Source organism: Emydura macquarii, unplaced genomic scaffold (genome assembly GCF_026122565.2).
Source record: "Emydura macquarii macquarii isolate MOO-44397 ecotype Brisbane River unplaced genomic scaffold, CSIRO-AGI_Emac_v2 contig_3328, whole genome shotgun sequence".
In the NCBI taxonomy this organism is placed as follows: Eukaryota; Metazoa; Chordata; order Testudines; family Chelidae; genus Emydura; species Emydura macquarii.
In genome coordinates this window covers 3574310-3599685 of record NW_027133465.1, presented here as the reverse complement: position 1 = coordinate 3599685, position 25376 = coordinate 3574310, and the positions used below count along the sequence as shown (strand labels likewise).

General features: G+C 49.9%; 1 protein-coding gene across 3 annotated transcripts in view; it reads left to right on the top strand.

Moving 5' to 3' along the window:
• CAPN5 (calpain 5) overlaps positions 1 to 25376 on the top strand; it is a 102455-nt gene that overhangs the window by 23231 nt on the left and 53848 nt on the right. For all 3 annotated transcript variants that reach the window (XM_067533250.1, XM_067533251.1, XM_067533252.1), the window contains exon 2: positions 7141 to 7317. In XM_067533250.1, coding sequence (XP_067389351.1) covers positions 7156 to 7317 — 162 coding nt within the window. In that variant the 5' untranslated portion in view covers positions 7141 to 7155. The remainder of the gene's footprint in view (positions 1 to 7140; positions 7318 to 25376) is intronic.

Genomic DNA, 25376 nt, shown 5'->3' with positions numbered 1-25376 from the left:
GACTTTTTAGGAATTTCATCTTGGCGTTTCTTTATCCCTCCCCCCCTTTGCTTCCTGCGTGGGAGTGGACACCTCAGCTCCGCTCTGCATGTGTTCAACTGTCAGAGGACGCTGAACAAATAACAGAGCATAAACAGCTCTGTGCACAAAATACAGGAAGTTGCTGTTCCAAGGGGCTTATAGCATAAGTGACCAATCCTGCCCCCACTGAGGTCAAGAGCAAATGCCGCATTAGCGTTAAGGCCTGAAGTCGAGGGTGTTCATTAGATGTAAGTCTGGTCACAGACCAGTGCAGACGTGAAACAAACCAAGCCTGGCACTTTCCACCGAAGAATCTGAAAGCACTTTCCCAGCCCCCCTGCCTTCGCTTTATAAGTGAAGTGACTCCCTCAAAGTCCAAATGTATCGCTCTGTTGTATTATCCAGGCCGGGGTTTCACAGCCAACTGGGATGAGTCGCCTGAGGAGTTCCAAGCTGTACTGTGCAGCCTCCCAGAGTCCCCGTCTGTAAAGGCAGGCAGTCCCTTCCTGCACGGCAGGTGGAATTTTAAGGCTCCCATATGGTCTGCACAGAAAGCTGAACGGGCCAGGAGCAGGAACTAAACGTCCCACCCAGCCACTGGCAGCAATTACTTTGAATTCATTATTAATCATCTGCGGCACATTTGTCATCATCCTGTTTGATGTCAAGCCGTTTTAAAAGCTACTCCTGCTGGCAGATGATAGTTTTGGGCATGGCTTTGGTGCCTGTGGGTGTTGACACCTATTGCAGGATTTTAGGGCCAGTCAGAGAGGCTTCGGGTCTCCTTAAGGACAGCGGAACTGGTGCTGGATTGCCAGCTGCAGAGAGAGACTGTCCTTTCTCTGTGCACCATGGAGCACTGACTGTACCTGAGTCACTCCCCAGGATGGGAGAGGCACCGGCACATGGCCAGTGCATCAGATCCAGTGGCTAAAGCAGTGCAGGGCGGAGCTCAGGGGCAGCTGATACAGAAGCTACGTTAGTGGCTGTGAAGTGACTCCACGGATGCCCTGTGCTCTTTGCCTACCTCCTGCATGGGGCATGATTTTCACAGGGCTTAGTTTCTCCCTGACATTCCAGGATCCACAGCGTCTTTCCAGCCCCCGCAGCAGTGCAGCTGGTTTCCACGCTCTGCTTTGGGGGTACTTTATGTCTGCCTAGAGGGTTTATTTTCCCCTATGCGCAGCACACCAGCTCAGTGTGATGTCCAAATCAGCCCTCTGTTTGTCTGTTTTAGGTAATTCCTTGGCCCCAATCACCACAGTATCTGAGCACCTCACAATCTCTAGTGTATTTATCCTCACAAAACCCCTGTGCGGCAGGGCAGCGCTGCTATTCCCATTGCACAGGTGGGGAAGTGAAGCTCAGAGAGGCTAAGAGACTTGCCCAAGGTCACAGAGGAAGCATCTGGCAGAATAGAGAATTGAACGCAAGTCTCCAGCTAATGCCCAGACCGCTAGACCATCTTCCTCCACCTGCTGGCTTGATAGTGGGTTAATCTCGTGATCAGAACCTTTAAGGAATAGGGAAACATTTGCTTTCCAGCTGTACGTCTGTGCTCACTTCAGCCCTGACTCAGTGTGAAGCACTGTATAAAAAGCCAAACAGATTCTCCATGGCCTTGTGAAGGCTCCTGTGGTGTGGGAGTCTCAGCCTGGTTTCCCTTTAGCGGTAGGATTTGGATGGCTGGTGGTTCCTAAAATGGGTGTTTCTTTCAGACTTTCAGAGGAACCTGGTTTAACAGGAGGTTCTCGATTGTTTCTCCTGACATAGCAGCTGCCAGACTGGATCAGGCCCGGAGACCAGTCAGGTCAGTAACCTGTCTTTGAAAGGGGCCAGTACCAGGTGCTTGAGGAAGATATTAGAACCCTGCTTTAGGGCAATGTGGGATTATCTGGCCCCCCCCCCAATGGTGTCTCATCCTGGTCTCTGAGGATACGGCTACACAGCAAAAAAAAAAAAAACCCACAGCTGTGAGTCTCTGAGCCTGGGTCAACTGACGCGGGCCGAGGGGCTCGCACTGCAGGGCTAAACTTAGTGTAGATGTCCAAGCTTAGCACTGAGACCTTTCCCTCTCGCCCGGTTTCAGAGCCGGGGCTCCAGCCTGGACGTCTACACGGAGTCAGCTGACCCGAGCTCTAAGACTCGCTGCCGCGGGGTCGTGTTGGTTTGCTTTGCTGTGTAGACGCACCCCGCAGGATAGCCGCCAACCTCTCAGAGTGTGTGTCTACCCAGCAAGCAGGCCCTGCAGCAGCGGGCCTCGGAGCCTGGCGTACCTCGGCACTCAAAAGGGCTGGGTAGACGTTTGGGCTCGGGCTCTGAAGCCTGGGGAGAGGGGTGGATTCAAAGCCCAAGCTGTACACTAGTGGTATGCGTACCACCACTGGTACACAGGCCCCTCCCAATGGTACATGTCCACCTGCTGCTGGGGGGCTGGCCGCGGAGCCTCCAGTGGCGCTAGGCCATGCAGGGACGGAGCGCAGCAGCCCCCTGCGCCCAGGGCGGACGGACCGTTCTGTTACCTTCCCTCCGACATGCACAGCAGCTGGCCAGGAGCCGCTCTGCCCCCCTCCCCGCCACAAATTGGTGGTGGTACGACAGGTGGTGGCATTTTATGTTGGCGATACGCACCCTGGTAGACTTTGGGAACTGCTGCTCTACACAGCTCTTTTTAGCGTCGTCACACAAGCCCAAGTCTGCAGACCCCAGCTCTGAGACTCCCTGCCGTGCCTCCCGCTTTCTGGCTTAAGACCTGAAGCCTGCGGTTTAATAGCCCTTCCAGAGCTTTTGTGGCCGTTAATTGTAACTGGATCGCCTTGCTATCCACAGAAATATTTCATCCTTTTTTGGAATCTCGTTTAGTTCTTTGCGGCAGTGAGTCCCTCAGTTTAATTGTGTGTTATGAGACAAAGTATTTCCTTTTGGTGCTTTTGTATGAGTGGTTTAAATTTTCCCCTCTCCTTTGCATTTATCAGCATTCAATTTCATCTGCCTGGGTGTTGCCCATTCCCACAGCTTGGGAAGGTCGCCCTGAAGTTCCTCATAGACTGCTCTGATCCTGACTAACCTAAATAACTTGGTGTCATCTGCAAATTTTGCTACTTCACTGCTCACCCCCCTTTCCAGGTCATTAAAGATTATGTTTAAACAACCCAGGGCCTGGTATGGAACCTTGAGGCCTGCTGTTTTGTAATGCTGGGAATTGACCATTTAATCCTACTCCTGACTTTCTGTCCGCTAGCCAGTTTTTATCTCTGATGGTGCTTGGTCTCTTATCTATGACTACTTAGCTTCTTTAGTAGCCTCTTGTGCAGGGCCTTGTCAAAGGCTTTTGGAAGTGAAAATCAATTGTCCTCAGGTTCTCCTTTATCCACTACATTACTGATACGTTTAAAGAATTCAGAGAGATTACCGAGTCGCTACTCTCCATTGCTGAAACCATGCTGGTCAGATTCTACCATGTCCTGATCTTCCAGGTGTTTCATTATTCTGTTTTTTAATGATCATTTCATCCAGTTTGCCAGGTACAGATACAAGGCTGACTGGTATGCAATTCATCGGATCACCCAGAGAACCTTTTTCAAATCTAGGTACATTTGCCACCCTCCACTCTTCTGGATCATGATGGGCTGTTCTATATTCAGAATTGTGCTTCTCACCAAGGGAATGGAAATCAGTTTGGATACAATAATAGTAAAAAGCTGAATTTCCTTGAGATTCAGAAATGCTGTCCGTTAAAATAGAAAAATGGGTCACATTTTATATTAAGATTTTATGTGTAAAGGGTTAATAAATAATCAGATGTTATACGCATGCTACAAACGTAATTAGCAGGTGTTGTCGATTATTAAAAGCCACTTATTGACCTGTTGGACTGTGTACCAATTGATTAACCATTTATTAAAGCATCTAATAATAATGTATTAACCCTTTATAAATTATTTATCAATTGATCTTTAATGTAAAGTGTGACCACAGACTGCAAAAAAGTGCTATGGAATTTAATAAAGAAGAATAATCTTTCTGTGCAATTTTCAAACAAACCCATAAAATGATACCTAGCAGGGATCTTATTCTCTTAGATTCTCTGTTAGATGGCTTAAAAATTCTACAGAATGGATCACATTTTATTATTTCTAGGAACACAATGTTAAATGGGGCCCCATTGTGCAAGGCACTGTACAAAACATAGGGCTTGTCTTCACGTACAGAGCTGTAGTGGAGCAGCTGCAACACTTTAGTGAAGACACTCCTGTGCTGATGGAAGAGCTTCTCTTGTAGGTGTAGTTAACCTACCTCCCCAAGAGGCAGTAGTTATGTTGGTGGGAGAAGCTCTCCTGTCGACATAGCACTGCCTACACGGGAGGTGAGGTCAGTTTAACTGTGTTGCTCAAGGGTGTGGATTTTTCACACCTTTGAGCAACACAATTATACCGATTTAGGTCTGCAGTGTAGACCTGGCCATAATACCTGCCTTGGAGAGCTTAGAATCCAGGGTAGGATTCACCAAGGTATTTAGGTACCTAACGCCCATTCACCCTAAATACCATGGCAAATTCCACCCCAGATAGACAAGGCAGAGAAAGGAAGGAAGGGAAATGGAGATAAAGTGACTTGCTCAAGGTCCTGCGGCAGGTCAGTGGCAGAGCTGGGAATAAAATCCAGGTCTCCGGTGCTTCAGTGCAGTGCCGTCTGCTAGCCCACACTGTGTCCCACTCCACAGAATTTGATTTTCTACTGCATTCTACTGCGAGTGGAAGATCTGCTTGAGGTTCGTGCCCGTAGCAGAGGTAACCTTCTCCAGTGGCGACAAGGCTTCTCGCTCCACAACAATCGTCGAAGCTGGTTCTGAGCAGAGGAGAGGGAGGTCATGTTGCACCTGAGGACATTGATACCCACTCAGGCACTGGCAGGACCCTTCCACGTGCACCTCTCAAGGCCTGATCAAAGCCCTATATTCTCATGTTGCAGTAAAGAACATAATTGCCCATCCACAAAGCCCTTTGCTGTTCCTGGGGCCCAGGAGAGTCGGCTTCATTTGACATGATTCAGCACCCTCGAGAGTGCCTGGGAGGAAGCAGAAGAAAATGAGTATTTCAGTAAATGAGCCATAACTGCGGCGGAGCCCGTGTCGTATCATCCAGTGCCGCCATCAGCGCGGATGTTACTTTGGGTTCATTTACCAGTGTTTCTCAACCTGGGGGTTTAGAGGGGTCACAAGTGCAGAGCTGGTATTGGGGGTGGCAAGAAAGGCAATTGCCTGGAGCCACAGGGGCACCATGAAACTAAGTTACATGCCTCAGCCCCGTGGGGGTGGGACTCAGGCTTCAGGAGTACAGTATTTTGGAAAGGTTAAGAACCACTGATTTAGGCTCTGAGTAATAAGTATTTTTGCTGCTAATCAGATTGATAACTAAGGCACATTCATATCTTTGCTTTGCTCTCAGCAGAGATCTCCTAAATTATGTTTTCATCTCACCCGTCTGAGAGGAGGCGGATTTGCTTAGCAGTCGTCGTGAATAATTAACCCAGTTTGGATGCGACTGGGTTAGCAAGCCAGGTTTTTTCCTCCATACTAATCCTAAATCATTTAACCAAATTAATTGCTTCCAAGTAGCTGTCTGAATATGTCCACTACCTCATCCTATGGACAATGAGATACTAGTCACCAATCCTTATGCAGTTTCTTGTTCTAACTTTATAGCCATTGATTAATCAATGATTCCCAGCGTCTTTGGGCTGTGATGCCTATTTACCAGAATAAGATCATGGCTCACTTGCTGCCCCTGACTAAGACCCCTGCATATTGTACCCTGTGGTTCAGAAGGCCTTGTGTAAGGAGACACCCTATGGGAGGGAGGCATGGGTGAGGGGAGCCTAGGATGCCAATCAAAGAAGCCAGGTCCCAGTGCCTGGGAGCCACCGTGCTGGTGGAGAACTAGCGGGGACAGGTTCAGGTGCTGCTGTATCTCTTGGGTGATGCAGGGCATAATTTCCTCGTCTCCTCTGGGTTGCTAACATCATGTCTGTGCCCAGGAATCCAGCTGCTTGTTGTGAGAGCATAATTAATCTAGAAAGGCATGGCTCCATGCCAGGAGGCCTTTTTAATTAAAAAAAGGCTGGGGCATCTGAGAATCTCTGTTAAAACCTGGCATCTCCGTGGAGGGCGTGTGTCTAAATTTGGACTGGGGGCGGGGGCGCAGAGCTTCATCTCAGGACAGAATGTGATTTTGCTCGCAGATGTCCCTACGCGCGGGAGGGAGGGAAGGTCCGTTCTGTCTCACCGTCCTCTGGGGCCAGGCGCACGTCTCTCCTGCAATCTGTGTGAACCTTTCCTGTGATCCTGCTGACTTTGAAGGGATGCAGAGGCAGAACTGGCTGCTCAGACAGATTGCTATAGTAAAGTTCATGCTAACGATGCAGTGGGAGCCTGTGCCTTTAAAAATGCTGCTGGACCGCTCCTGCACTGCCTGGCCCTAAGCTTGAAGCATCAATCCTGCACGACAGGGGGGAAGAAGGAGGAGCTGAACGAAGGTCGGGGAGCCTCGAGCCAGCTTTTTGGGCTGGGTCCCTCAGGGACGTGCCTTCTCGCCAGGCTTAGAGGCGTATATTTGCTCACAGGGTGTGGGAGGACAGGTAGGTGTGTCTGTCTGCTTCTCTTCCCTGGGGGCATAGATGGAGCGTGTGGGACTGCTATCTCTGCTCAGTGCAAACGTCCCTGCTCATCAAAGCCCTGGTAAAATCTGCAACACGCCTACTCCTTTATTGGAACCTTTTGTGACAACATCTTCCCTGTACGGGCTGCACACTTCCCACATGGACACGGTCATTTCAATAGGGTGCTGCAGGTTTTTATGCTGTGCCCATCTCCAGGGTAGCTGAGAACCTGAGGTGTAACCCAGGAGGGCAGATGGGATCCTCCTGTCACGCTGTTTGGTGGCCAGTTAGATGAGCTTTAACCCCGTTGAAGCTGCTGTTTCCCCTTTCCAGGTGGCCCCTTTTCCTCCATGCATCTGAATGTTTTTGCTGGGAGCTACTGAGTGGGAAGGGTGAGCCTGTTCCAAGCCGGGCTCTGTGTCTCACCCAACCCCACCTCATCTGTGTTGCTTTCTCCCTTAGCAGCCGCGGTGAAGGATGTTCTCCTCGGCGAAGCCCTATGAGAATCAGCACTTCTCGGCCCTGAAGAAGGACTGCCAGCGGCAGAAAGTGCTCTTCGAAGACCCGCTCTTCCCCGCCACCGACGACTCCCTCTTCTACAAGTCACGGATTCAAGGCGTCCAGTGGAAACGTCCGAATGTAAGCGGGGCTCAGCGGGTCCGACCTCAGCACATCCTTGTGCTGCTCCCCTGGGGTCACACCTTATAAAGCAAGGAACTCTGATCCCCAGCGCTCTGTTTACCTACCGTAGGGACTTAGACAGCCCCTATTACCATAGCATCTGACCACCTCACCCTCTCTCATGTGTCGATCCTCTCAACGCTTCTGGGAAGTAGGGCCAGTGCGATCATCCCCGTTGTAGAGAAGAGGAGCTGAGGCACAGAGAGACTTGCCCAAGGTCACACAGAAGGTCTGTAGCAGAGCAGGGAACTGAACCTGGGTCTAGAGCCCTGCAAATCCGTGGATATCCACTTTATATCCGCGGACCATTTCTTGCGGATGGTGGTTGGGTGGTCAGGCCGCTGGCAGGGCTCGTCAGCTGTTAGGCAGGTGGGGTTCAGCAGCTGTTTGGGGTGGCAGGGGCTGAACAGCTGCTGGATGGCCGATGACTCCAAAACAGCTGATGTGCGGATGCGGGTAAATCTAAAAGAGGGAGGGTGGATTGTGGTCGGGTCAAAGTTTATTCCTGCGGATCGGATGCGGCTGCACATATGTGTATCCGCGCAGGGCTCTACCGGGGTCTTGCGGCTCTCAGGCTGGCCCTCTAACCACTGGGCTACCCTTCCTTTACCTTCGTCCTCTGTGAGAGCCCCTGCTCTTGTGCGTTGCTTGTGTGCGCTCAACGCAAGGGAGCTCTCTGAAGGGCAGTGTGCGTTGTCGGACATGTGGCAAGACACTGTGTTTAGTGGTTGGAACGGGGGACTGGGACTCAGGACTCCTGAGTTCTCTGGGCCGCGTCCCGGACACCAGCAGCTCCCATTGGGACTGGTCCTGTTCCCGTTGAAGTCGGCCAGAGTGTTGGCATTGTCTTAACAATGGGAGTCCCGGCTGGCTCATTGCAGCCAACTGGAGTCGCCGGTGCTCAAGATCCTTGTTCCTTCCTCTGCCACTAACTCAGCACGTGACCTTGGGCTTGTCCCTTAGCAGGGATTTGTAACCGTAACTCAGCTGTATTTGTAAAATGCAATATAATAACAGATCTTAGCTACAGGAATCCCAGGTGGTGGTGTTAATCCTCTCAGGGAGTTTCTGAGGGCTACCGGATGTTTGCAAAGTGCTGCTAAGATCCTAGCGGTCGGGTTTTATTGATTTGTTTTTGGATGATTATCACGCAGTCCTAATCCGTTATTTAATGGCTTGTCAGCTGCAGCAGCCTCTGCCCCAGTGGTCTCCCAGAGGTTTCTGTTACCGGCTGGTCCCTTTCAGGAGGTGCCTACACACCTCGGAGATGGATGGATGGAAATACAGAGAGACTGGATTTGTGTGTGTGTGTGTGTGTGTGTGTGTGTGTGTGTGTGTGTGTGTGTGTGTGTGTGTGTGTGTGTGTGTGTGTGTGTGTGTGTCTTGGCTCATCCGTGATCACGTGCGGAAAGGACGGTGCTGTCCCCTGTGTCTCTGTCTGTCCGTGGCTCTCCTGCCAAAGGGAGTGCACCTGGCAGTGTTCTCTTTGTCTGGGAGGGAGGTCACGCAGGCCACAGCGACCTGCTGCCAGCAGTTTGATGCACCTGGCATTTCCTCCCTGGGTTGCTCTCTGTGTTCCAGAGCTGCGTGCAGTGCCCGACTGAGGTATTCACTGCAGCATCTGTTTAACCTCTGGGAATCTGGGCACTGCCTGATTGAGCGGGCTGTGCACTGGGGATCTCGGGGGCGGGCCTGGGAGAAAGCCCTGCAGTCGCCCCCATATTGCTTATGGGGCAACGGGTCGTGGAGCCGTGTCCTGACTGATCCGGGGCCTAGCCCCACCCTGCCCCTCAGAGAGTACCAGGCATGGGGGGGGGAGCCACTGAGGACCTCCAGCCCCCCTCACCTGGAGCCATCGGGCAGGGAGCACCGAGGGGACTCCCCGAGTCTCTTCTCCCCCCTTCCGCAAGGCCGTGTGGATGGGAGCGGTGCCTGAGGCGCTGCCTGAGTGGAGCTGAGCTCTAGATCCAGGATGTGTGAGCCGGCGGAGCGGGGGAGCTGGGGTTCTTGGGTGGGGGGGCTGCCATGTGGGGGCAGCGTACTGGCTCAGCAGCCCCTGGGGCTGGGCGAAGGAGAGCAGGCAGTAGTGGGGTGCCCCTGCTTGCTCTCTCACTCCCCTGGCGGGGGCTCTACTCTGTGTCTCATTACCAGCCCGCTGAGCTATCGCTGGGCTCCCCACGTCCCCCCTTCCTAACACAGCACGTAACGCACCTTTGGCCCTCCCAGAGCCAGCCCTTCATTAGCTGCCCGGAGGCTACATGGCAAGATTTCTCTGCCCCAGCCGGGGACCTTCAGAAAGCCAGCCTGTCTTTCCTGAGCGACCCTGGAGCCTCCCTCATCCAGGCGGGCGCGGGGGAAGGAATAAAGAGGCTCTGTGTAAAGGCAGGGTAAGTGCTGAATTGATTCTTTGTGTGCCGTGCGCGGCAGGGGGAGCGGCACTGCGCCGGGCCACCCCCGAAGCAGCTGTACCACGCGTGCTCCCCTGCTGAACACGGGCTGGCTGCACCAGCACGGTAGCACCACAGACGCTCCCATGTAACGTTAAGGACGTGCCGGGGGTATCTTTTCAGACAGTTTTCCTGTGGGAACTAGCGGGAGCCCCGCTGCTTCCAGGGCTGGGGGCCTGGTCTGTACAGAACACTAGAAAAATGTACGGGAGGGGACAAACCTGGGCTGGCCCCGGGAGTTGAACTGGTTGGTCCAATAGGTCTTCTCTGTGTCCAGCGGCTTAACGCGTGTGTGGATGTGGCCCTGCCGTGGTGAGGGGCAATATATAAAAACATGGGTAGATGGCTAGGATAGAGCACCTGACACCAAGCGGCTGGCTGAGTTCCTGGGGAGCTGATGATCTTAATGCTGCTGAGACTTAATTGAATGGTATTTATTGTATAAATTAATGAGCAGGTTCCTGTCGCCTTGGACAGGCATCTTTAGTGCTCTCAGTCTAAATAAACACATAATGCGTTCAAGGGAACGGCTGGGCAGGGCATGACCAGCTGGCTCAGTGGGTCTCTGCCATCACCAGTGGTATGGTTCCGTGGCCATGTGGTATCCAGTTTACTCTGTGCTGGGTAATGTTATGAGCCCTGTGATACTTTGGGTTCTACCCAGGCCAGTAAGGGGTCCAGGGTGCCTAAGAATGCTATTCTGCTGTGGGTCTGACACGAACAACCAGCCCACAAGCATGGAGGTCTCACCCAGGCTTCCACCTCCCCGTTACACCGTGCAGAGGGACCCCAACAACCCGGCGTTCAGTCTCTTCCACTGTAGCACTCCCAACACGGTGACAAGTTCACTGCTCCCTTACAGAGCCGATTCACAGCAGCCTGCACAGTTACTGCATTGAGCTAGTTTATAGTGCAAGTAACGCACATTTATTAACAAAAGAACACAGGTGTGAGGGATGCCACGTGGAAGTAATAGGGATAGAAAGGGCTACCAACAAACGTGAAAATTCACTACTAAGAGTGAAACTCAACTTAACCAACCAGAGTCTTTTGTTCAAAGTTTTCTCACCATAGTCATTCTTCCGTCATGGCTGGCTAGCCCTTAGCCAGGATCCAATCCCAGAGCCTAAAGCACTTAGTTTTTTGTGTCTCCTCAAGTGAGGGATAATTTAGGGGTTCTCTCCCGTCTTTCTAGTCGAGTGAACTTTGAAATATATTCTTCTGAAGTGTATCCCCAGATAAAGCTCCCTTCCTGTGCTGGGCGTAGACACCAAGCTGGCTTCTCCCCCACTTGTGATTTGGACAATGCAGATGATCTTCCTGCAACCTCTGCTACAAGCGAGGCACCCGCTGCCCATGGCCACACCTGGCTTGAGGGGTCAGCCCCTTTCCTGGGTCTGGAAAAACCCATTTTCCAACTTTCCCTGTCAGGCCTAGTTTAAGTTGCATATTTCCAGCATGTCTTTATAATTCTGCGGTAGGTTAGCCGTATGTACACCACATGCGGACCAGCGAGTTGTTAGTTTTCCAGTGACATGTTACATGTAAATACCACGACAGCAGTGTGTGAGGTTCACTGAACTGGGACTCTGCTGCATACCAGGGAACTCCAGGCCCTCTGGCACTGGGGTGCTCAAAGGATGGGCTAGCTCTGGTGAGCCTGTGGATGACAGGAACAACCCTGGCAGGTTCATCACAAACAATGTCTCCCTGGCCACAGCTGCTCCAGGAGAAGGATTGACGATGTCTTTGAGCTGTGCCGGGGATGTTCCCTCAGAGCTCTTACACTACAGCTGGGCCCGCGGTCTGGCAGGGACGGACTTACCTCCTGAGGCACGGGGCCAGGCCGAAGTGGGTGACTCATTGTGGTTCCATTAGGAGGCTGCTCCCTGTACTTCGAAAAGCAGTGCCAAAAACTGACTTCGGTAGTTGGTGGTGCAGGGCTCTTCTCTGCCTGCTTCCTGCTCTGGCAGAGGAACTCCAGGGGCTCAGTTCTCCCCAGACTGGCACAAGAATGGGGATCTTCTCACAACACTGGCAGCTTGGGGTTGCCTTGTTTGTTTGTTTGTTTGTTTGTTTGTTTGTTTGTTCTTCTTCCCCAGCTAGACATGGTTCCATTCATCAAACTGGACCATAAATCTGTGTTTAGCTAATGAAATACAGTTCCTGGGAAATCCCAAGGACCCAGAGCCGGTCAGTTCTGTGCACAGGATGAGGCAGGGGGTCCTGTGGAAAAACTAGCATGCGATCATGCAATTAAAGATCATGCCATAATGTGTAGGCACGAGGGGGCTGAATTATGGTTGCATGGGTAACCTGAATCCTGGCACTTCCGAACTCTTGGGTGTTTCGCTTTGCAACCTTAGCATTCTTGTAACTATAATTTTTTGTGTGTTCTGTCCGTCCGTCCATCCTTTCATCCATCCAGGGCTGAAATGCAGCTGCCCGTAGAGCGAAACCAGGTGACATCACAAGTGCTACTGGAATCGCTAAGATTTTTGCAGGCTTGAGACCCACAGGAAGGAAGGAAAAGGGGGGATGTGGCATCCAGCTGGGGGAAGTTTGACAGGGGCAGAGGGTGTTTGGCCAAACTGCAGGAGGCTGGGATTAGCACTGTGGGATCTTTAACGTCTCAGGGTCCTATTCTGTGCACTGACCCGCTGTCACTGGGAGCTTGGGGTGTGCAGCACTCTGCAGGAGCAAATGTCACCTGCATGAGCAATAGTGCTGCATCCACATGATGCATTGCAGCTGCTGCCCACATCCAGTTACAACTGCCCTGGGAAAGGAAGGGGGTCAAAGGACTTGTCATCTCCTTAGTTTGTCTCCAGCTGGGAAGGGCAAATCCCAGCTTCCAGCACCTGGTGTGATTTGCTGAGGTGAATGCCAGGAAGTTGTGTGGTCTCCGGGGGACAATCTTTCCCCCTGTGGCTGTGGACCCACTGTGCGCTGCTGCTCAGGGGACATGCAAGGAAGGGAGCACCCGTGCCACACAGGCGGTGTCTCCCACATCCAGGCCTCTCCCTCTGCACGGCAGAGCCATACCAGTTCCATGGCAAAGGGACCATTAAGGTGTCAGGGCCAGGATTTGTCTGTCAAGAGGTTTGCTTTCCCTGTTCTTTACTGCGGGGGAGCTGGGCCCGTTCGGTGGGCGTTTGTCCATTTTTGGTGCCGACAGAGAAGGCAGCTGTTTGTTTATTTGCTTTCCTAGAACAGCGTGGGCTGTCAAATGGTATGTGGAAAACCCTGTTAAACCTGTACTGAAAGGACAGGACCTGGGCTGGGCAACAGAAACTGACCTTTCCAGAGCTCACCAACTCTTTTCAACCAGCCCTCATTTCTGCAGGCACAATTTTGCACTCACTAACACATGCAGACGCCATTCATTACAGTAATTAGTTATTATTGGTGTTTAGTTCATTAGTCTGTACTTCTCTACTTCAGTTATGATATTTGTATATATTATACATAATGCACACATCTGTATATATATGGTATTTCTATTATGGCAGTATTTATATATTTAATTTGGATTTAGTTAATATTTCTATTATGATATTCTATTCTATGCACAAGTATTATTTCGGTTATAGTGTATATATATATTTAATTAGTTATTAGTATTTAGTTATTAGTGTTTATTTCTATTATGGTAGCATCAAGGGGCCTCCGTGGGGGTCAGGCCTGCACCAAAGATCAGACAGTCTAAACGTGTCACAAGAGCCAAGAGGTGGATAAGGCAAATAAATGGTGAGCGGACAATGTCAATCAGTCCTGCTCATCCTGTTATGAGGCTGTCCCAAGCTGGTCTCCCCCTCCTTTTCATCATGGCTAGACAGGAAAAGGAGTCAAATTTTGTTTCTCAAATCATGAGAATGGAAAAGGTTGAGAGTCATTGGCCAAATAATAATATCTCTTCTATAACACTTTTCAGCAGTAGAATAACCTACATTTCATCAGAATGCCTAACCGTTTTTGTATGAACAATTGTCTCGCTATTAATAAATTTGCCAGTGTGTAATTGTCTCCATAAAAACAGAGGTCATTGAAAATTTGGCCCTTGCCGTTCATAGGGTACTCACTGGTTATGAAGAAAGGAAAGGTCATTATCTAAAGGAGTTGGAGGGGAGGATTTTTTTCTAGATCTTCTCAAAATATATTCTTCCAGGTCCAATGTGCAATTTACCCGAAAGACACTGGTGACTGTCCGGGTATATTGCACACTGCACTCCTAATCTGAGGCTGCAGCTCTGCGTTAAAGGACAAGGATGGCTGCAATCTGCTTCATTTCATGTTTATGATGTTCAGCTTTCTGACTTTTGGCAAACTTATGCTGCTTGCAGCTGGGCAAAGTTTCGCCATGCCTGCTATTGAGCATCTGTGCCCCGTACCTGTGGAAATCGGAGCAGTAGCGGCAATGCACTTCTGTCCTGTTCCCGTGTTTGCAAATGTCCCTTCCCACAGAGACGACTCGTAATCCAACCTGTAACTGTTGTCGCTCTCAGTCTTTGTCCTTTGCTGACCCAAAGGGCCCCACGCTCCATGAAGGATATTGTGTGAATGGTTTCTGTAGGGAGGAGAGTTTGAAATGGGAAATCCCTGGGTGCCAGACAATGGTCTCCTTCATGTGGCTGTCTTGTGAGATCATCTGACCCACTGCGTTAGAGCCAGAAGTGACTGGGGTGAGCTCCAGCAGCTCTGACAGAAAGCAATGTCCGTGTCACTGTCGACAGTTCACTCTGAGCATGGACAACTTTGTCCCAGTTAGTAAAACTCTCGGGCAGTATATAAGCTTTAGGGCCTGATCCTAGAACCCTTACTCACCCGAGTGGGAAATGAATGGTACTAGTTGCATGAGTTGGGCTTACTCATGTGAGGGAAGCTTGCAAAAATCAGGCCTTGCATTCAGTCATCCTGCCTAAAAACTACATGAAAACCGAGCTGGAAAGTGGCTGGATCTGGCTGGCTGAGAGTGTGACCCCCTCAGGGTCCAGGTGCATCAGGGGTGGGGTGGAGTGGCCAGAACATACTGTGCTGTGGCTGTGCTCAGCTGGCCGATGATCCTTGCGGGACCAATGCCAGCTGGTGTAAATCAGAGCAGCTCCAAGGCCCACCCTGCTGTGCAGAGCAGAAATTCGGCAAAGAAGGGAATCTGGCCCCAAATCCTTCCTTTGCTATCACTTTAATCCATGAGGCTCTTTTGCGTGTGGAACTAAAGCTCAGCCTCTTTCGCCGCTTCCATTAACTTGTTTGTTAACAGAAAGCAAACCTTGTCCTTTCTACATTTCCGGGAGCCTCTACATGTGATTTCACAGGGTTCTGTGATAAAGCCCCAGTGGGTTTCCTTTCCGTCAATCTCCCCAGCAAAGCCCTGGGGATTCAGTGGGGAAGAATAACCTTTATCAGCTGGCTGATGCAGAACATGAAATTCTCAATTACAGGCCCGGATTCTGTGGCCGGCCAGCGGCTGAGCTTGGACTGAAACCCGGATCTCCTGAGTCCCGGCCCTGTGCTCTGTCCATTAGGCAACACTGCCATCACTGCAAGTTGTTGGTGGGAGTTGTGCCATTAAATTCCTTGGGAGCAGGAGCAGGCCCTTGATAGCTAGGGACACATGAGCTTGAGGCCTACATTTTCTATTGCTCTAGTGCAGGCATTTACACCACTGTGCTTTGGAATCATTTGACACCCACTGTGCATCGGTACTGCTGAGTACACAGGGCCCAGAGCAGGGCAGGATTGGCTGGCCTTTCTTCTATACCTGAAAAGTGCTCACACAACAAATAACCGGGCCAGATCCTTACCAGGCATAGCCTCGTGGACGTCAAAAACTTAATGGGCTCTATCCACAGCTGGAGGATTTGAGGTGGTGGTTTATAGATAGCATATTCAGTGAGCTTGGAGCTGAAGGGACGAGAGAAAATGGGTGGTGTCTGGAAAGGGATAGAATCAAGGTGTTTTCGTGATTTATTTTATTAGATATGTTGATGGATAGTTTAGAAAAGTCAGCTGACCCAAAGTGGCGTTTGGAATGACCCCGGAACTTCATACCCCCCACTTATCCCTCATGGGTGGGGTGAGATGAAACTGCACTACAGAAACGCTAAGGATGATGTTATCACAGTCCGCAGCCCCCTGTGTCTATTTCACCCTGTGTGTTGGCGGGAGGGAGAATAGCAAATACACAGAATATCAGAAATGTCTATAGGGAGAACAAGTGAGTGAGGTAATATCTTTGATTGGGCCAACTTTTGTTGGTGAGAGAGACAAACTTTCGAGCTACACAGAGCTCTTCTTCAGATCTGGGAAAGGTACTCACAGCATCATAGGTACATGCAAGATCAAACTGGTAGTTTAGCGTGGGCTGTAAGAACATCAGAGTGGCCATATCGGGTCAGACCAATGGTCCATCTAGCCCAGTATCCTGTCTTCCAACAGTGGCCAATGCCAGGTGCTTCAGAGGGAATGAACAGATCAGGTCATCATCAAGTGATCCATCCTGTCACCCATTTCCAGCTTCTGGCAAACAGAGGATGGCTTTGCATTCCTGCCCGTCCTGGCTAATAACCATTGATGGACTTATCCTCCATGAATTTATCTAGTTCTTTTTTGAACCCCCTTATGGTCTTGGCCTTCACAACATCCTCTAGCAAAGAGTTCCTGAATCAGGACTGTGCATTGTGTTAAGAAATACTTCCTCTTGCTTGTTTTAAACCTGCTGCCTATTAATTGGCGCATATTCTAAGCAACCATTCAAGGTGATGTGGCCCATTAAAACCCCTGCAGTCCTAAGACAAAAAGGGGGGCTAGCCGGTTACAGATTGTTGTAATAAGCCATAAATCTTGCTTCTTTATTAAGACCATGATTTTTAGTGTTGAGCAAAGTTATGAATTTAAGCTGGTCTGTCTCACCTACAGAAGCTGACCCAATAGAAGGTGTTTGTTACCTCACCCACCTTGTGTCGCTAATATCCTGGGACCGACATGGCTACAACAACACTGCATACAGAAATATCTGTACACATGTAAACATGGAGGGAGGTCTAGGTTGGATATTAGGAAAAACTTTTTCATTAGGAGGATGGTGAAGCACTGGAATGGGTTACTTAGGGAGGTGGTGGAATCTCCATCCTTAGAAGTTTTTAAGGCCCGGCTTGACAAAGCCCTGGCTGGGATGATTTAGTTGGGGTTGGTCCAGCTTTGAGCAGTGGGTTGGCCTAGATACCGCCTGAGGTCCCTTCCAACCCTAATCTTCTATGATTATACCCTGACTGTTTGCTTGTCTCCCTTGCCTTCGGCCTTGATGTATTGCTCATCGGCTTAGATTATAAACTCTTTGGGCATGCTCCGTAGGTGAAATCATGGCCCCACTGAAAGTCAATGGGAATTTTGCTATTAGCTTCAGGAGGGCTAGGATTTCACCCCATGTGTTTTCACGGTTCCCAGCACAAGGGGTCCCTGGTCTGGACTGGGGTCTGTGCATTTCCGTAATATGGCTATTCCGCATTCTTCTTACAAGTGCTTCCTGGAGCTGCTGGAATGCACGAATTGGAGGTAGTCTCCTCTCCCCATCCCATTGAGGGCTCCAGCTTCAGATCTTCCAGGGAAATGTTTTACAGAGATGTCTTCACTGTAGAGTGCGCCTCCTCTTTGCTCAGGCCCCTGTGTTCTCTGATCCGTGCTGATGGAATCCGCAAAGAGACTTGAGTTTCTCCTTGGCTTTTTCCCCAGATTTTTTTTTTCTATTAAGCTTTCGTGAGAATGATCCAAGCCCTGCCCTCTCCACCCCCTGCTCTTGAACATGATCTCCGCACTGAGACTACTCTGCTGTCATTCAGGGAAATGCCGATGCTGCTTTCTCTATTGACTGAGATACTGCAGGCCGCTGAGGGGAAGAACCGAAAGATGTCGCTAGAAAAGCCCCTGCCTCGTGGGGGAGCTGCAGAGCGAGGCCCCTTTCACCTTGTGCTTTCAGTAACCGACTTGCATGCCTCTTTTAATTCAGAGCATTGGATGAAAGAGCAGCACGGATTTAAGGGCTTGCTCGCTCAGCCCAGGCCCTTTCTCTTGTCAGACACACACTCAAGTGAAAGCTTCCATTGACCAAGCTGGAATCGCACAAGGGGCTGATTCATTTGCTCCTTGATAGCCACAGAATGTTGCCATAATGTATCATTTTCCCTTCTATTTAAATACTCTTAACAGCACAGTGGGGTCCCGTCCCTGCCTGGGGCTACTCAGTGCTATCGCAATCCTGCTTAAATCCTTGGCCATCTAGGAACTTCCTGCTGCTGCCATAGCTGAATCAAGGCAATCTAGGGCCTTAGGCCATTCCACCTGGTCCCTGCCATATGCTAGGGCCCCACCCCTCCTTGCTCTGGCTGCAGCTTCCAGAGGTGAGATGAATGGTGTAGATTGTACCTTCATTAAGCCATTTTTCAGGCTGTCTGCAGACCCAGGCAGCCATCAGTTACACTTGGGTCATGTTTTCAAGCTCCTCTTTGCAACCATGAAGACTAGAAACATTTGTTTTTAATGAAAGCTGAGATGCTGATCTCATCACATGACTCCAGGAGTTGGAGCTTTAGGTATAGGATTATAATGCCTAAGTGGTAGCAGGCATGGCCACTTGGAAATTCATGGTGATAGCAGGAGCAGAAATTTAGTCCTTTTTCTCCAAAAAGCACAGGCATCTGTTATTCAGGCTAAAGGAGAATCTCTGTTAAGTATTAGCAGTATAAGACAATGACACAGCTTCCAGCAGTTCAGTTTCCAACCAGAAGAGTCTAGTTACACATAGACAATAGCCAATTTTTGAAGCATTGTTATGGCAGGCATACCAAGTGGTGCTCTTACACGTAGTCTCCCAAGTTCTTTTTCTTAGCCTGTGAGCAAGTGTTCAGTCTTTGGGAGACATGCCTATTGCCGTTAATTTTTGGTTATACTATGTTGTGGGTAGAAGGAGTTCTGCCTGGTCTCCAGTTAGAGTCAGTTCTGGAGGCAGAATCAGGTACTTGTGTGGCTGAGATTTTTGGAGGAAGGAATGTGTATACTTAAAGTAAAGCAGTACACTGCATGTCACTGCTTTCTCTACTGGGAAGTCAAACTGCAGGGCCCCAAACATCTGCTACCACTCAGCAGAGGGTGTCAGGAGGATCGCTGCTGTCAGAAGACAGCATTAATAGCCTCAGTTCCAGTCAGTCTCTATGTCTGCACTGACGGCAGGGCTGGATTAACTCTCCTGTGGGTCTGGGGCTATTAGATTTTGTGGGGCCCTTACGGGCTGGTACAGCAGTGCTCTGGGGGCTGGGAGGGAGCGCTTGGGCTGGGCCTGAGGCAGACCGGTCAGCTTGGGGGCGAGGCGAGCCAGCGCTGTGGCGTGGCGCGGCTGATGGCGCTCCGGTACCTGGGGCAGACCAGCCAGGCCGGGGGGCAGACCGGCGCTGTGGCGCGGCGTGGGCTGGTGGCACTCCCGGGGGCTGGAGCAGACTGGCCAGCCTGGGGCCGGGCTGGGTCCTTGCCTGGTGCTGGGGCTTTCTGGCAGTGGGGGATGGGGAGCTGCTGGGGCGCGGAATGGCCAGGGTGAGTTGGGGCGAGGCAGGGCTGGGCCCGGGCTCTGGGGGTGCTCCGGCACTGGGGCCACCCGGCCAGCCTGGCTGGAGCTTGGGCTGCCCACCGCGGGGATCTGATGGGAGAGAGCTGGAAGGGGAGTGGCTTCAGGCAGAAGGGGTGGGGCCAGTGGGCTAGCCTCCCCAAACGGGTGGTTCACCAGCTTCCCAGCTTTATTTTTGTGGGCCCCTAAAGCCCCTTCATTAATCCAGCATTGACTGACGGCGCGAAGCCATCAGATCACTTTTTCCAGTTTGATTGAGCGGCAGTGAAGACACGCTCAATCAATCCAGAAGTCGATCTAATAAAACCACCTCCAAAAAAGCGTAGCGCTGTCTCGGTGGGTATGCATTTCCCATCGGTGCAGTGTAGTGGAGACGGTGCGCAAAGCGGACGTTACAAAGTCAACAGGAGTTACACAAGATGCTCTCCATGGCTTGCATAACTCCTGTCCACTGCCACCAAATTTGCCGGTCAGTGTAGACCGGGCCTTAGTTACCTTTTATCTGGAGTCTAGAAACATTCTAGCAAAGGCAGCAGTGCATCTGGGCTGTAACAGAGCTGTCCTCCCAAATTAATCGTCACTGGAAACATTTACCGCTAGTGCTCACGCTTTAATCCATACCTCCTTTCTCGGAAGCAGAACACAAGGCAGGTCACGCAGCTGTGTGGACCAGAAAGTACCTAGGCTGTATGCCAAGACACCGCAGTCCCCTGGAAACATGCTGCGGAAAGGCTCTGAAATGCATTTGGTTTCATTTATAAAATAGTCTTTAAAAAATACAGCGCTAGCCCAAGGTAGCGTTGTCCAGGGCCCCAGCCCTGCAAAGACGCACACTTGGGAGTTTGAAAGTGCCTGTGTTACGGTGCAAAGTGCCGACCTGCTGAGAGCCCCCAATCGTTAGCAATTGGTGGTCCTCCGTCCCATATCAGACCGGGCCCTTGTGTAATGAAGGAGTCCTTTGAGATTCATGGGGGTCAGATCCTTCTCTTGTTGATGCTGGTGTAAATCAGCAGTAGCCCCACTGACATCAATAGGGTTACACTGATGTAGAGCTGGTGTGCAAGGAGAATCGGGCCCACCTCTTGGAGTCCTTTGCCTGGCTCGTGTGGCTGGTTTAAATCTAGACCTTCAGTAAAGACACAACTGATCAAACTGCAGGGACAAAGATCACGACCTACAGGCTGCCCCCAGCCCTCTTTAATAATCCCACTCCGGTTGTGCTGCTGTTTTGTTGGCTTTTCTCCCACATCTGTGTCGTAGCATTTCCTGGAACTGATTAGCATTATTCCTTCTCATGTGGCTCTCGCCCCCTCCTTGCTCTTCCTTCTGACCTGGAGTTTCATTGTGGATGCCAGAATTTTGCAGAGGCAACAGCTGTTAAATTCTGTAATTGGTCTTGGCTTTGTTCACCATTGGCCTTTGCGTTAATCTGTGAGATGGAAGCAGAGCTGGCAGAAAGATAGTTCTTAGGAGATTTATTCAGGGAGAACACAAATCAAATCCTTGCAGGGACTGGTGAAGAGCTTTGCTTTTAGCCGTATGCACTTAGAAATATGATTAGCTACACAAAAGACTGGGACTCATTTCTCTCTTCACTGAGCCAAAGTAGATTAGAGCTGACTGGAGTGGAGTTTGTGGCTCTTTCTAAAAGTTCTTGGTCTTGGCTCTTAGCTACTGCGGCGAAAGGCAGCATGGTCCAGTGGCCAGGGCACCAGCCTGGGCCCTGGGAGATTGGGATTCTTATTCCCCTGCTGGGTGACCTTGGGCAAGTCGCTTCACCTCTTTCCTCTTGGCCTGTTCTGGTGATTTAGAGTGTATGCTCTTTGGGAGCAAGGAGTGGCTGTTGTTATGAGTTTTGTACAGCACCTAGCACAATGGGAAATTCAAATGGGGCCTTTACACTAACACTGTTAGTACTACAAATAAAGGAAATCCTGCATGGAGTGGGCCTCCTGACTGAGATAATATGCTGCTGAATTAGGGGCAGAGAAATGGCAAGCGCCATTAATCTCAACTGGACGACTCACTGGCAGTTTTAGTCCCTTATTAATATGAACTGCTCTGGGCTTTTGGACATATGAGTCTCGTGGTCTAAATGGATAGCAGCTTGGCTTTCCTCGTGGGTATTGTACATTCTGCCCATGCATTGAAAGCAAAACCAGGGCCTTTATTGAGTACAATTTGGAATGTGCAAAGATTTGGGGCACCCATGTGAGAGGTGAAAAATCTGCTTTTCTTACTATTATGGGTCAAATTCTGCCTTCAGGTGCATATAGGCACCTCCCAGTGGGAGCTGGGCTTGAGCGCATTAAGCCAGGATCCTAAAATCCTTATGAGTTTGGTGTGTGGCCTGATGAAGAATAACATGTCGACTGGATGTATTTTACCAGTATGATCCGATTGAACCCTGTGTGTGTTTTAGCTACCCTAATGCACTATGCGTTTAGTGATCCAGCGTGCTGCTGTATGGACACAGATATGACTACATGGGTTTGCACAAGCAGCGCAGTGTGAACTCACTCCAGCGAAATAGTTTCTTTCAGCAGTCAAAATCTTATACTGGTGCAACTTCTGTTATAGCTGAGAGACAGCTCTGCTGTAGCTAAGATTCAGTGTTGTTTTCTGTTTACATGTGGACTTTTCTAAGTGCTCTAAAATCCACATGCTGAAGTGGATTGTCTTGAAATTTATTGTGCCTCATGGGACTGCGGGGTAGCATTAATATTCCAGATGTTGGGTCACTTGAGTAAGGGGTTCCCGAGATACAGCCCTCCTAAAATACCACCATCGTACAAAATCCTCCTTCATCTAACTTTTTGTGCATGCCTGGGCACAGACAGGGTCTGATCCTTCCCAAACTGATCTCAGTTACTCGGAATTTATCTCAGCTAGTATCTGGCACCCACTGCCCCTTCAGGGAACCAATACTGAAAAAGTTATTAAGGGCAAAGTTTGGAGCTGCAGGTCAACACATGGCAAATTGATGTGCCTCAAAGGGTAAAATGACTATGTACAGCAAAGACTAGGGCTGTATTGAAGTCTGTGGGTTGACAGGCAATCTGTCCCATTAATTGGGTCACTCCAGATGACTTGCCATGGTCATTGAACCTGAGCTGCACCTACGCACTGTGAGTTCGGAGCCCTGACCTTAGCAGATGTCAGCAGATTTTTGTTTGCACGTTCCTTGCGTTCTGCTGGGGAGCAGGGGCTGCTTTTGGAAGCTTTGCCATGAGACCAATGTTTCTGGCTTAAGAGTGATATTAAAGTGCCTAAGCCCACCTGCAGACTCTGGTTTGGGGCTGTGGAAAGGGAAGAAGGGAATTGGGGAGGGAGATAAATAGGGACGGGTGGTAGGGGAGAGAGGTTGGTGGGGCTCAGGCCAGGGGGAGGCAGTGGGGGCACTTGGAGGAGATATGGGGGCAAGTGACAGGGGGGAGTGATGGGGGTGATTGGCGGAGAGACCTCTCGGCCCCACATGCTCTCCTTTTGAAACCACCACCTCTGCTCGCTCCACTTCCCTTGTTCTGGCTGAACCAGGCAGAGGGGGCACCCGCGGAGATGTTTGCAGCTGTTAGTTGTTCAGTGCTATCCTTGTCCTTTGTAACGACCAGGGTGGATTGATTTAAATTGAGGCAGTTTTTCATTGTGTTTTGCAGTTGTACTTCAGTTGTTTTCCTAATGAAACGTTGATTCTTACTGGTTGGCAACCACTAAAACATGTTGATTTGCAGCTAAATAGAGCATCTTCACTAAATTTGGTGCTTTTTTAAAATTTTTGCTAACCAGGAGAATACACTATATTGATACATTTTTATTTAAGCAATGATATAGAGTAGCTTCACTTATTCTGAATTTTTACATTTGATGATGTTAGAAAATGGTGAATGATGCATTTCTAATTTACTAGATGATGGTTAATTTTTTTTACTTGCGATTTGTGTCATAGAATCATAGAATATTAGAGTTGGAAGGGACCTCAGGAGGTCATCTAGTCCAACCCCCTGCTCAAAGCAGGACTAACCTCAGCTATATCATCCCAACCAGGGCTTTGTTTGAATGGAAATGGGAATTCAATTAAAAAAGTAAACCGGTATTTAATTTAAATGAAAAAATCTGATTTTTATTTTTTAAAAATATCATCCATTTTATCCACCCTTGTAACAATTGGGGAATAATTGTCTTCTGTTTTTGCTTCTCATAAACCTGGGTAGAATTCCTAGGCATTCTCTCACAGCCCCCTTCTTCCCCCTCTTTTTCCCCCCTCCTCGCCCTCCCTGCTCATCCACAAACACACACACACTCCCTATCTAGGACCAGTGCTTCCATTTCTGGCATTTAACTGGAGTGACAAAGCCCTAAGAAGGCAGATCTGTACCTACAAACACTAAAGGCCAACACCTGACCTGAATCACTGCTACCTGTTTTACTGAGGTTTTGCAGGATCAGGTCCTAACTAACCATCCCATTTGCTTGTTTGGCAGTTGATGTCCTAGAGAACATTATGCCACCATCATTAGTACAGCTTGGCTGTAACGTTTGGCTTTGCTCACAGTCAAAAGCACCATCTCCTCTTTGCTGAATCAGACTTACCGCTAACGATTTACGGCACCGTAAGGCATGGTATACATATCCTGTAGATTTCTCATCACATGAGCTGGTGCCAGAGATCCCAGATGCTTGTTGGGATCACAGACCTGCCCAGAAATTCCAGTGCCTTCAACAGAATCGATGGGAGCAGAAACCCCTTTCAGTAGTTGGCTTCCATATCTTGCAGTGGTGTCAGTGTCTGATAACAGCTGCAGTGCATGGTCCGATCAAGCAACCGCTTTCTCCCTCTGCTGCCCACCCCGCTTCCTCCGGTCCCCTCCCTTCTGTTACTCCATATGAATTTGCCATGGTCAGTGTGAGAGCTTTCGTCTTTGCAGCTCCTGGGGGCTGCACACCGTCCACTTCTGTAGTTCCCTCCTGTGGCTCAGCAAAATAACCCTAACTGGGAAGCTGTAATTAAGGATTAGGATTCCCTGCAGCCATTTGCATTTCTGAGCGATGCTGTTTATGAACCATTTGGCTGTTAACATAGGGCACGGCTACGCTAGACAGCTTGCAGCGGCACTGCAGGATAGCTGCTCTAAGACGACAGGAAGGAGCCGTGCCATTGGTGAAGTACTCCAGCTCCCACATGAGGAGCTCTTCTGTCGACATCCTGCTGTCCACACCCGCGCTTAGGTCGGTGTAACTTATGTCACTCAGGGGAGTGATTTCTTCTTCCCCCTGAATGACGTAAATTATGCCGACATAAGCCATCATGTAGACACAGCCTTACTCGTGGCATGCAATAAAACAGGTGGCTGTTTGCACATCCGAAAGCTTTGTTTCTTGCTAGCAAAGGGGTCTGGTTGCCATTTAAGTTGCTTCTTTAATCTACCTTGTTTTGGGGCCTCTGAAAAGTATTGACATTATTGTCACCTTTCCCCTAAGCAGCTCTATTTGTATTCCAGCAGAGCCCTGGACCTCAGTCTGACTCCGGGCCCCATTGCGCTAGATGCTGTACAAAGATAACATCCACAGTTGCCCCAGAGGAGACCTGGTGTGATGAGATTCAGAGCACCAGACGCTCAGAGCAGCACAAGAAAGCATCTGATAAGAAATTAGCAAAAGAGCTGGTTATCTTACAGGCTCCAGATGGACGGGGCCAATCCTGCAGACTGTACTCGTGCAAAACTCCCACTGAAGTCGGCAGACTCAGACTCCTTCCCCATGTTAATGTAACTGCATTGTTAGAAGGGGGAAAAGCCCCCTCCAGCAATTATTACAGCGGTGTTAAGATACAACAGTAATAGTGATATTAATAGATAGGGCTGAATGCTGAGGGCATTCCATTCCATTTCATTGCAATGGGACCTGACTGTACTCAGCACCTTGCAGGATTGGCCCTGTGATTTGTGAGAGGCAGTGTT